Here is a 13031-nt window from a genome sequence, read left to right on the forward strand (position 1 = left end):
CAGCACAGGGGAAAGAAGGGGTCACTAGGAAAGCTTGCAGCATCCCATGATGGGAGCTCCACAAACGCAGAGCCCAGTATTTGCACTGCTGAAACATACTGAGAAACAAGAGAGTCATCAAAACCCTAGGAAATTGGAGAAGCCAAGCAGACAGCAAGACCAGAACTAGAAAAACATCTGCAAGATAAGCAAGAGAAATTGTCTCTTTCAGAAGGAGTTTGTCTGCACACAGAGAACTCATCAGGGGCTGAAATCACAGCTGCTTTGTGAGCACTGCTGAAAATACCACGAGCCAAACTGTTTGGGTGAGAGGAACTCCTTTTAAGAATGAGCTTCTCCAGCCTTCTAAACCTAACCATACATGTCAAGCTTCTCATAAATTGAGTTGCTAATGGACCTCTGACAAGCGCACATTAGCTAGGGGAGAAGGGAAAGATCAACTTTTAGACTGCACCACAGAGGGCTCTTTCCTCTTTGACCCTCAGTGATTAACCACCACCTGCTAACAGAGTAAGACAGGAATCTTCCAGAGACTGGGAATGTTCTGTAAGGTTGACAGGGCACACAATGTAGAAATGCCAGTAGTGAATGTGATAACCACAACAACTCAAAGAGGGGAAAAAAAGAGAGCACTTGTAGAAAAGCTTTCAAGAAATCTCAGTAGCTCTGACACTTCACACAATGGTAGGGGATGGAAGGGACCTCTGGAGATCAAGTCTAGGGTCACCTAGAGAAGGGCACACAGGAGCACAGCCAGGTGGGTTTGGAATGTCTTCAAAGATGGAGACTCCACCACCCCTCTGGGCAGCCTGCTCCAGGGCTCCAGCACCTTTAAATTAAAGTTCCTCCTCATGTTTAGATGGAACTCCTTATGTTCAAGTCTGTTACACCTTGCCCTGTCACTGGGCAACACTGAAAGAAGCCTGGTGCCATCCTCCTGACAGCCACCCTTGAAGTATTGCTCAGCACTGATGAGATCTCCCCTCAGGTTGCTCTTTTCTAGGCTAAACAGCCCAAATTCTCTCAGTCTCTCCTCACAAGAGAGATTCCAATCCCCCACAGCAGCTTTGGAGCCCTTTGCCTAACCCCCTCCAGCAAGTCCCTGAAAATACCACGAGCCAAACTGTTTGGGTGATAGGAATTCCTTTTAAGAATGAGCTTCTGCAGCCTTCTAAACCTAGCCAGACAAGCTCTCTTGAACTGGAGAGCCCCAAACTGGCCACAAGACTCCAGGTGTGGCCTCCCCAGGGCAGAGCAGCCCCTCAGAGACAAGTAACTGAGCACTTGCAAACGAACTGTGAAACACACATCTGTGTTTGAGACACACACACAAGCTCTTTCAGCTTCAACTGCAGCATGGACAGAATCCCTCTCTCCAGTAGGGCTGTTCCCTTCATTCAAGCTGGGCAAGCCCACTGGCTGTCCCATCTGCTCAGCTCACCATCGAAGTGGAAGAAGTGATTGTGCTGGTTCAAGCGCGGTCTGCCTTCCGCCACGGGGACCACGTTCTCGTCCAGGTTTTCCCTTTGCTGATCCTCCCTCACACGTTGGCTGTCAGTGATATTAAGAGACATCCTGCAGGTGGGGCAAGAGGTGTCTTGTTCCAGCCAGGACCTCAGGCACGAGCTGAGAGGGAAAAAGAGCTAAGTTATTAGGCTGAGACAGCAGCAGCCTGAGAACATGGAGGAGCAGCTGGAGCCTGCTGCGTACAGAACATCAACACAGGGACTGCTTGGAGCTAATTTGTGAGGCATGCTTGATGAGCTCTGGGTGGCTCTGCTATAGGTTTCCTGTTTCTTTCAGCTGAAACAAGCAGATTTATCTCAAACTTAAAACATTCTCCAACTTCTTTACCATGAGGATGGTGGAACAGGTTGCCCAGGGAGCTGGGTGAGGTCCCATCCATGGAGATATTCAAGGTGAGGCTCCACAGGGCTCTGGGCAACCTGATCTGGTTGAGGATGTCCCTGCTGACTGCAGAGGGGGTTGGACTAGATGACCTTTGGAGGTCCCTTCCAACCCAAACCATTCTATGATTCTATGCACAGGAAAAAAAAAAGAAAAAAAAAAAAGGCAAGCAAGAATCCCAAAGGATCCTTTTAGACACAAAGGAAACAACTTTCTGAAGAGAAGACTTTGGCCTTCTCAAGTGCTCAGGAGGTGATGAAATATTCATAGGATCCAGTAGCAGTGGAAGAGGAGTTTCTGCCATGGAGGCACATTATCTCATTAGAGACTTCTTGGAACACAGATGAATATTGATGGCAAGGTTTGTCATAAATGACAACAAATTAGCACAGGGATTAGAAGCTCTGCTTTAACAGTCAGCAGGAGAGTCAGAAGCTACTTGCAGGAAGTAAGTTGCTCAGATGACAGCACAGGGACAATTGAACTGACCAGGCATGTTAGAAAGTCTCAATTCAATCCCCCAGCTCCCCTTTCACTTTTTAAGCACAAGTATGAAAATGTGAGGGCTGCTACAAAAGATCTAAGAAAAGGCACATCTAGCTCAGCACACAAGCATCTGCTACTGCTTACTACTCCTACTTACTACTGAGTGTGAGAAGCAGCAGAGAGAGAGATCCTTTGGCTAAGAATCAACCAGTTCCAACCACCAGCTGCTTAGGGACCTCTACAGTTCAGTCAACCTCTTTTACAGCTCTGGTGGACTCAGCCCTCCATGAAATCATTTAATCAGACATGGTCTCCACAACTGTCCTGAAACACTCATTACTGTGCAAGGGGGAGCTGTAGAAAACTATTCCCCAGTTTTTCTTTAAAGATGATAGGAACTTGAGGATCTACCTGACAGGGACCTCAGGATCCACTTGACAGGGACCTCAGGATCCGCCTGACAGGGACCTCAGGATCCACTTGACAGGGACCTCAGGATCCGCCTGACAGGGACCTCAGGATCCGCCTGACAGGGACCTCAGGATCCGCCTGACAGGGACCTCAGGATCCGCCTGACAGGGACCTAAGGCTCCGCCTGACAGGGACCTCAGGATCCGCCTGACAGGGACCTCAGGATCCGCCTGACAGGGACCTCAGGATCCACCTGACAGGGACCTCAGGATCCGCCTGACAGGGACCTCAGGATCCGCCTGACAGGGACCTCAGGATCCGCCCGACAGGGACCTAAGGCTCCGCCTGACAGGGACCTCAGGATCCGCCTGACAGGGACCTCAGGATCCACCTGACAGGGACCTCAGGATCCGCCTGACAGGGACCTCAGGATCCACTTGACAGGGACCTCAGGATCCGCCTGACAGGGACCTCAGGATCCACCTGACAAGGGACCTCAGGATCCACTTGACAGGGACCTCAGGATCCGCCTGACAGGGACCTCAGGATCCGCCTGACAAGGGACCTCAGGATCCGCCTGACAAGGGACCTCAGGATCCACTTGACAGGGACCTCAGGATCCGCCTGACAGGGACCTCAGGATCCGCCTGACAGGGACCTCAGGATCCACTTGACAGGGACCTCAGGATCCGCCTGACAGGGACCTCAGGATCCGCCTGACAGGGACCTCAGGATCCGCCTGACAGGGACCTCAGGATCCGCCTGACAGGGACCTCAGGATCCGCCTGACAGGGACCTCAGGCTCCGCCTGACAGGGACCTCAGGATCCACTTGACAGGGACCTCAGGCTCCGCTTGACAGGGACCTCAGGCTCCGCCTGACAGGGACCTCAGGATCCGCCTGACAGGGACCTCAGGCTCCGCCTGACAGGGACCTCAGGATCTAACTCCAATTTTTCCTTCTCATCTGAAAATCAGCACACTCTCATGGGAGAGGTGATGCATAGGATAAAGGAGGAGGGAGAAGTGTGTGCTTTACCAAGCAGTTACACAGCAGAGCAGGGTATACCAGCCTGCAACTGAGATACCATAACTCAGCACTATCCACCCATTAGGTGACAAGACCTTAAAGTCTGGGGAGGGGAAAGAATGTACCAGGTGAAACATGGAAGTGACTGAAGTGAACATGACTTGTACTTGGTTATCAGGAGACCAAGAGTGGTATTCCCCAGGGCTCAATACTGGGGAAAATTCTCTTTAATAATCTTATCAATAACCTAGACAAGGCGATCAAGGCACCCTCAAGTAAGTTTGCAGATGACACTAAGTTGGGTGGGAGTGTTGATCTGACTGAGGTTCAGGAGGATCTGCAGAGGGATCTGGACAGACTGGATGAACGGCCTGAGGCCAGTGGGATGAGATTCAACAAGGTCAAGTGCTGGGTCCTGACCCTGGGTCAGATGACAGCACAGGGACAACTGAACTGCCCATGCATGTTAGAAAGTCCCAATTCAATCCTCATGAACACTCCAGGCTTGGGAAAGAGTGGCTGGCAACTGCCCAGCAGAAAAGGACCTTGGGGTGCTGGCTGACAGCTGGCTGAAGATGAGCCAGCAGTGTGCCCAGGTGGCCAAGAAGGCCACCAGCATCCTGGTCTGGATCAGCAATAGTGTAGCCAGGACCAGGGCAGGGATCATGCGCCTGGGCACTGGTGAAGCCACACCTCGCATACTGGGTTCAGTTTTGGGTCCCTCACTCCAAGAAGGACATTGAGGGGCTGGAGCAGGTCCAAAGAAGAGCAACCAAGCTGATGAAGGGTCTGGAGAACAGGGCTGGTGAGGAGCAGTTGAGGGAACTCGGGGTGTTTAGTCTGGAGAAGAGGAGGCTGAGGGGAGACCTTCTGGCTCTGTACAGCTCCCTGAAAAGAGGTTGGAGTGACGTGGGGATCAGTCTCTCCTTCCAAGTGTCAGGACAAGAGGAAACAGTCCTAAGTTGTGCCAGGGGAGGCTCAGGTTGGACATGAGGAACATCATCTTCACTGAAAGAGAGGTTAAGCATTGGAACAGGCTGCCCAGGGAAATGATGGAACCATCATCCCTGGAAGTGTTCAAAACCCATGTAGAGATGGCACTTAAGGCCAGGGTTTAGTGGTGACCCTGGCAGTGTTAGGTTAACCACTGCAATCAGCAAACTTGGGGAGGTCTTTTCCAACCTTAGTGATTTTAAAATGACCCAGTCAGTGAGCACTCACAGCTTGGCTGACAGTTCCTCACCTGTCATCCTGATCAAACTTCTAGACCTGCCTACATACCCCAGCTGCCCCCTCCCCCAGCCACAGAAACATACCTGTGGAAGAGGTGGCCACAAGGGAGTCTCCGTGCAGACTGCATGGAGTCCCAGCAAATGGCACAGTCGTCGTTGTTGGCTGCCAGCTCCTCTGCTGTGGCAACTGCAAACCTACAAAGAAAAGGGAAGAGACACAAGTCATGATCACACCAGCCTCCTCTCTAGAGAGGCCTGCACAGAGACAACTCAAGCCTCCACATGAACTTTTCCTTGGGAGAGCTGTGCCAGCAGGTTTGTAATTTTTACACAAACACTCATCCCTCTCAGGCCTTCTTCACAGGCACTTTTTTTTTTTCCTTTTGCACATCTCCACAAGCACAAAAAAGCTTTGATTTAGTATCTCCCAAGAAATATGACCATTATAAGTTATAATCCGTACAGTTTTGTCTTCTATCATTTTGCTAAATGACTTGTAATAGCTGTACCCATTAAGATGTCTTCTTGGGATCATAAGCATTTATGGTCTGACTAATTTTGGCCTCAGATTTTTTGCCAGCTCTCATTTATCTTTAATCTTTTTTTTTTTCCTTTCATTTAAACTACAGCCCCATGCAGGCAGCTACTATACAGTACCTAAAGATCGGACAACATGCAGTGGGGCACCACAGCATTTCACAGTGCTGCTGGTGTGGAAGAGACCTGAGGAACAACTACAAAACAGCAGGGAGCTTCCTGCCACTGGCAGCTTCAGGAGGAAGCCAGAATGTGGTCCTTCCAGAACAATCACAGGGACAAAAGTCACTCAGATGTGGCTGAGAGACTTGGAACTCCAACAGCTTTGTGAGCAGCTTTAAGGATTTTAGGAGAAGCAGAAGAAACTGAGAAGAAACAATGCTCTGTGGATGAACTTATTATGCAGCTCTTAACCAGGGTCTCACAGCTACTAAATGATTTTTCACAAGAAAAACCTTGGGAATTTCTAGAGAAGTCAGTATTCTCCATCAGGACCACAGCAGCAGGCACCACAAAATCACACAGCTGTGTCTGTTGGAAAAATCCTCTAAGATCATCGAGTCCAACCTGCAATCCAACCCCACCATGGCCACCAAACCATGTCCCAAAGTGCCATACCCACAGCTTTCTTGAACACCTCCAGGCATGGGGACTCCACCACCTCCCTGGGCAGCCTGTGCCAATCCCTCACCACTCTTGCAGCAAAGAAATTTTTCCTCATCTCCAACTTAAGCCTCCCTTGGCACAACTCCAGGCCATTTCCTCTCCTTCTATCACCTGAGACTAGGGAGAAGAGACCAACCCCAACCTCACTGCAACCTCCTTCTCAAGGAGTTGTAGAGAGCAATGAGGTCTCCCCTCAGCCTCCTCTTCTCCTCAGTTCCCTCAGCTGCTCCTCACCAACCATGCTCTCCAGACCCTTCACTTGCTTCACAGCCCTTCTCTGGACACACTCCAGCACCTCAGTGTCTTAAGCAACTCAATGTCTGGACTAGCTCAGAGCTCAAACCACCTGAGTCTACACACTGAAAATGTGCAGAAAGAGTAAACCTCACCCTGCCACTCTCAAAATAAGACCAAACCACTGGCTCAGAGATGCAGTCACATCTGGCACAGCAGCAGCTTTGAGCAGGCCTCCCAATTTCTCTGTATTGCCTCACAGCAGAGGAATGGACTGAAGGAATCCCAAGGTGCTCTCAGCTCTGCTACAAGTACAGAGTCTGCATAGAGCTGGCTTCAGGTTTCATAAATTGCTAATTCAAGCAGTATTTTGATTTCCTTGCAGGCAGTAACTGAAGAGCACAGCCTAATGAAATTCAGAGCATTTTGTTCTATCACAACCAAAGCCAGTATCTGACAACTGAAGCAGAGCTTATGTCACCCCAAGAAAACACAGAAGAAATCCTGGCCAAGGGAGTTCCCTTGTTGCCAGCAAAATCAGTAGCACTGCTAGGATAGAAGTCCACCCTCCTCAGCTGTTAAAACCAGAAAGGATGTCCCCAGCAACAAAGAAAATAGGGACAAAGTTCCTCTAAGTGTAAAGACTGTGTCTCTCCAGCTTACACCATGGCATGGTGTAGCAGAGGAATGTAAGGGAATCCCAAATTCTTCATCAGGATCCTTAATGATGAGGATGATGAAGGGACTGGAACATCTCTGCTATGAAGAAAGACCAAGAGAACTGAGGCTGTTTAGTCTGGAGGATGATAAAAGGACTGGAACATCTCTAATGTGAATAAAGTCTGAGAGAACTGAGGCTGTTCAGTCTGCAGAAGAGAAGGCTGAGAGGGGACCTGATCAATGTCAATAAATATCTGTGGGGTGGGTATCAAGAAAAGGTGAGTCTCTTTTTGGTGGTGCCCAGTGATAGGACAAGGAACACAGTGATAGGACAAGGAACAACAGGTATGAGCTGGAACCCAGGAAGCTCCACCTCAACATGAGGAGAAAGTTCTTTACTGGATGCTGGAGCCCTGGGGCAGGCTGCCCAGAGAGGTTGTGGAATCTCCTTCTCTGGAGATTTTCGAAGCCCATCTTGGATGCGCTCCTGTGTGACCTGCCCTAGGGTGATCCTGCTTTGGCTGGGAGGTTGGACTCTATCTCTAGAGGTCTCTTCCAACCCCTAAGACTCTATGATTCTATGATCCTCTCACTAAAATCAACACCAAGATGGCAGAGCAGAGCAGGGGCTCACCTAGCTTCCATGTTTCCGACCACACGCAGGTAGTTCTTGTGGCGCCGAATCCTTCGCTGGACCTCGTGGAACAGGTAGCGCAGCTGCATGAAGATCACCAGGCTGGCCATGGACAAGGAGAAATTGCCAAAGAGCTTGGGAGAAAGAAACAGAAGGGTGGTTAGAAACAGACACCAGCAGTGTGTCCTTCTCTCCAAGAAGGCAAATGGTCTCCTGGTGGGGTGCATTAAGAAGAGTGTGGCCAACAGGACCAGGGAGGTTCTCCTCCACGTCTACTCAGTCCTGGTGAGACCACATCTGGAGTATTTTGTGTCCAGTTTTGGGCTCCCCAGTTCAAGAGGGACAGGGATGTACTGGAGTGTCCAGTGGAAGCTATGAGGATGATGAAGGGACTGGAACATCTGTCTGATGAGGTAAAGCTGAGAGACCTGGGGCTGTTGATCTTGGAGATGAGAAGACTGAAAGGAGATCTGATCAATGTCAACAAATACCTAGAGGCTGGGTGTCAAGAAGGGTCCAGGCTCTTTGCAGTGGTGTCCTGTGATAGGGCAAGGGGCAATGGATACAAACTGGAACCCAGGAAATTCCACCTCAACATGAGGAGAAGTTTCTTTACAGTGAGGGTGCTGGAGCCCTGAAGCAGACTGCCCAGAGAGGTTTTGGAGTCTCTTTCTCTGGAGACTTTCAAGACCCATCTGGACACATTTCTGGGTAACCTTCCCTGTCTGACCCTGCTTTGGCAAGGGGGTTGGACTTGATGATCTCTGGAGGTCCCTTCTAACCCCTAACATTCTGTAATTCTGTGGGAAACCAGAGGCCACCACGAGAAACTGCATCAGGTCTTTACAGAAAAGGATGCAGAGAAGGCAGCATTTAAGATTTTTTCTTCTCTTGAGACCAAACAAATTCTTTACAGTAAGGGTGGGAAGACACTGGCACAGGTTGCCCAGGGAGGCTGTGGATGCCCTCTCCCTGGAGGTGTTCAAGGCCAGGCTGGATGAGGCCTTGAGCAACCTGGGCTGGTGGGAGGTGTCCCTGCCCATGGCAGGGGGGTTGGAACTGGATGATCTTTAAAGTCTCTTCCAGCCCAACCCATTCTGTGAGTAAAGATCTATTTTATTCAGCCCTCTTCAACTTAACAGCCTCTGCTGCCAAGGAACTCAGTCTGACTTTACTCAATAACAAAGTTAATTAAACACCTATTAAACAGGTAATTACAGAGTTGCTAATACTCCCTAACAAAGTTATTTGTGAAGACTCTATGCAGGAGGGAAGAATGCCAGACACCCCCCACCCCTACATTTGCTGCTTTAGTGAACTAAGTTCTCTGTAATATTTGGTTCCTAAAATAAGCCAAGAAAAAAAAAAAGACAAAAAAAAAAGGACAAAAAAAATAATGTCTGTGAGCTCAACACTATTTCATACCAGCATATGGATGTGATGCATCAAGTCCAGTGAAAGCAAGGTCACCTCCATGACAAAATCTGTGTAGTAGACATAAATGTCCTTGCCCTCCCATGTTCCTTCGTGGTCAAGATCCCAGAGGTGAATGGCGTATCTGCAAGAGCAGGAAATGAACAGCATTCCATCTGCTTCTCCTCAACACCACCTCTAGCTTCCAAACAACTTCTGGATATGGGGGCTTTGGAATTATAGAATTGCTTGGCTCAGAAGGGACCTTAAAGATCCTCTAGTTCCGACCCCCCTGTCATGGGCAGGGATACCTTCCACTAAACCACGTTGCTCAAAGCCTCATCCAACCTGGCCTTGAACACTTTCAGACTTGGGAATCCCTACAACTTCTCTGGACAACCTGTTTCAGGGCCTCACCACCCTCATGGGGCAGAATTTCTTCCTAACGTCTAATCTAAATCCAGCTTCTTCCAGTTTGAAGCCATTACCCCTTGTCCTATCACTCCATGCCTTTGTAAAATCTCCCTCTCCAGCTCTCCTGTAGCCCCCTTCAAATACTGGAAGGCTGCTCTAAGATCTCCCTGAAGCCTTCTCTTCTCCAGGCTGAATAATCCCAACCCTCTCAGCCTGCCTTCACATGAGAGGTGCTGGAGCACTCTGCACTTCCTAACCCCAGCACCCACAGCTCTGTGCTTTCCTGGGGGAAATTTCTTTTCAAGGGCACTGGTTTCAAGCAGGAAGATTTTAAAAAGGCAAAGAGCAATCAGTGCTTAGCCCATGCTGGCATCACAGACACCACCAGCTAACAGGAGATGGAGCACTGCTATAAACTCCTGCATGAAGCAAAAGCCACTTTGGGGATTATAGTATCCACAGACCCTCAATGTTTCAGCACGTGAGGTGTTTCTTGGGTGAAGCACTGCAGCTTGGTGAGAGGCCTAAAATGCCAAGAGTGACCTGGACAAAGAGGTACTGTGCTGTGTCTCATGTCCTACATGTGCACCCACATCCTACTCTTCCAAAACAGAAGTTCGAGATCTTTAAAATGCCTTTTACAAAAGCATGGAGTGACAGGACAAAGGCTAATGGCTTCAAACTAGAAGAAGGTGGATTCAGATTAGACATCAGGAAGAATTCTTCCCTGTGAAGGTAGTGAGTCACTGAAACAGGTTGTCCAGAGATGCTGTGGAGGCTCCAAGGCCAGGTTGGAGGAGGCCTTGAACAACCTGTTCTAGTGGGAGGTGTCCCTGCTCCTGGCAGGGGCTAGAGTTGGAACTAGATGATCTTTAAGGTCCCTTCTGACCCAAACTTCTTAACATCTTTCAAGATCTTAAAAGAATGTGGCAGTTTAGGCTGGGTGCCCCCTGCCACTGCTGCATGAGATACACCTCTGGTGTCCTGGGTGCCCACCCACAGGGGTGGACACAGGAAACGGCGTATTTCTACCCATAAATCCTGCACCCTATAAGGCCATCTGCAGAGTCATTCTCTTGCTCTTTCTTCCCTCTCTGCTCCCGTGGGAGATGTCCTCTCTTATCGGGTAATGCCGGGGGAGTATCCTCAAGGCCTCTTAGGCCTGTCTAGGCCTAATGCCAGGAGGAGGATGGAGGGGGGGGCAGTCTCAGACCTGGCCAGCCTGAGACTTGCCTAGCAGTGGGAGGGGGAAGAAAGAGCCCTGGGGGGTTTGGGTTTACCCTCAGGTGGGAAGAAGGGAAGGATTGGGAAGCCTTTGGGAATTCTGTGAGGGGTTCTGTACGTTTGGGATACTCTTTGTCACTATGCTTTGTAGTTTGTAGTTCTCTGTAGCTTCACCAATTGCTTTTCCATTTAAACTTTCCATCACTCTCCAATCCGTTTGTGTGAGTCTCATTCTTTTGTCCCTTTCGGGGCAAGAGACGATCTGTCTGGCCTCAAACCAGCACAAAGAAACCCAGCAGGATGACACTAAGTAGCATGTATCAACCCTCCCACAGCAGCACCAATCCATTTTAATCCATGCCTCAAGCTATTAGCACCCACTAAAGCTATCCATGCATGGTATAATCAATGCTTAAGAACAGCACAGGCTGAACTTCGCTACCTTTGCCCATCTCCAAATGTTCATCTGCAATTCAACAAGGTGATTACAGACACCTCTTAAATCAACATCCTCTATGCACTACCTCCTCCAGGAGCCATCCTGGAAACCATCATCTACTCACCTTAAAATCACATGAGCAGTTCTGACTGTCACAAGCAGGGACTGCAAAAGAGGAAGGAGGGGGAGAAAAAAAGAAATATATGTTAACAACATGCTGGCAGGGATGGTGGTCCAGGAGCTAAAGGGGTAGAACATAAAATGCATTTGTTACAGCTTAAGAAGTTCCTGTGAGGTGACTGCATGCACCACACACTGTGACAAGCATGAAGCTTGTGAATGGATACAGAAGAAACTGGTCTCAAGCACAACAGTTCTCTTGGAGTAGCCACTGACAAGGAGCACTTTTTTGCCCCCCACTACATAGGACAGGCTGTCTTTTTTCAATTCTTATCACTGAGGGTGGAGGTCACAAGCCCACCAACCAGCTCTCCTCATCCCACTGCTCAAGAAACATCTGAAGGACCAAAGAGGAGCAGGAATTTGAGGGAGAACTGTGGCAGCACTTTCAAATTATTTCCTTTCTTTGCTGAGATGTGAACACTGCAAAAGTGACTTCCCTCTTTGATCATCTTACCTCTCTAGGTAAGCACAGGAAAGAAAACTGAGTACATCAGAACTCAAAAGCAGTGCAGATGGCAGAAAGCCTCTGATAAGACAGCCACCTGTCAGATAGCAATCTCAGGAGACCAGCCTCTCTGACTGACAAGAAGATCAGAAGTGTAGCCAAGTCACCAGAAAGAACTGCTTCCACAATACCTAACCACATCTCCATGGGCTCTTACCACCTAAGAAAGGTGGTGCCACCACCTCTCTCTAACCTGCCAGGCCTAGTGTCCCATCCCTTCCTTGTATCCTCCCAGTGAAAAGAAATGAGACAGGACAATTCCCTTCAGAGACTGCCCACAGTACCCTGTGGTTAGCAGAGGCCCAGTGACACCACAGTGCAGGGCATCTATGAAGCACTGCTGTAGGACCTGTCTGATGGCATGCCTGCAGCACAAGTACTAAGAAGAGTCCAGAAGAACTACCAAACCCACTGACTTCCCAATATAGCCACAAAATGATTTCAGTCAACTTCTCCATCTGCCAAAAGCATTCTTAAAATGCTTGCATGCATTTAACCCCTGGTAGCACCCAAGTGTTTCCTAGTTGGCTTTAAACTAAGTGTTGCTGTGACTATTTAACCACCAGTGCATCTCTTCTCAAAATAAAGGCATCAGGAAGAGGTGCAGACCATCCAGGTAACACAAAACAAAGGCAGGAAGGTCACAAGAAGTCACCTAGCTCAGCATGTTCCCATCACAAACAACATTAAGAAGTTAATTAGTGTGATTAACTTCTGCCTGGCATGTTAGGAGACCCTCTTCTGTCTCCTGTTTCCTCACAAGTAGGTAGCAGGAAAAGACTACACCTTGTTTACAGAAGAGTTTTGGCTACAAAGAAACTCTGGGCAGACCAAATTTGCAGATGACACCAAGGCAGGTAGCAGGAAAAGACTACACCTTGCTCACAGGAGGGTTTTGGCTACAAAGAAACTTTGAGCAGACCAAATTTGCAGATGACACCAAGGCAGGTAGCAGGAAAAGACTACACCTTGCTCACAGGAGGGTTTTGGCTACAAAGAAACTCTGGGCAGACCAAATTTGCAGATGACACCGAGATGAGTGGCATGGTTAAGACT

General features: G+C 49.1%; 1 protein-coding gene across 1 annotated transcript in view; it reads right to left on the reverse strand.

Moving 5' to 3' along the window:
• AMFR (autocrine motility factor receptor) overlaps positions 1 to 13031 on the reverse strand; it is a 49517-nt gene that overhangs the window by 22966 nt on the left and 13520 nt on the right. The window contains exons 5-9 of the mRNA XM_054389607.1: positions 11412 to 11452; positions 9223 to 9355; positions 7798 to 7931; positions 5151 to 5261; positions 1442 to 1626 (exon numbers count right to left, since the gene is read on the reverse strand). Of these exons, the coding sequence (XP_054245582.1) occupies positions 1442 to 1626; positions 5151 to 5261; positions 7798 to 7931; positions 9223 to 9355; positions 11412 to 11452 (604 nt within the window). The remainder of the gene's footprint in view (positions 1 to 1441; positions 1627 to 5150; positions 5262 to 7797; positions 7932 to 9222; positions 9356 to 11411; positions 11453 to 13031) is intronic.

This window comes from Indicator indicator, chromosome 19 (assembly GCF_027791375.1).
Source record: "Indicator indicator isolate 239-I01 chromosome 19, UM_Iind_1.1, whole genome shotgun sequence".
Taxonomy (NCBI): Eukaryota; Metazoa; Chordata; class Aves; order Piciformes; family Indicatoridae; genus Indicator; species Indicator indicator.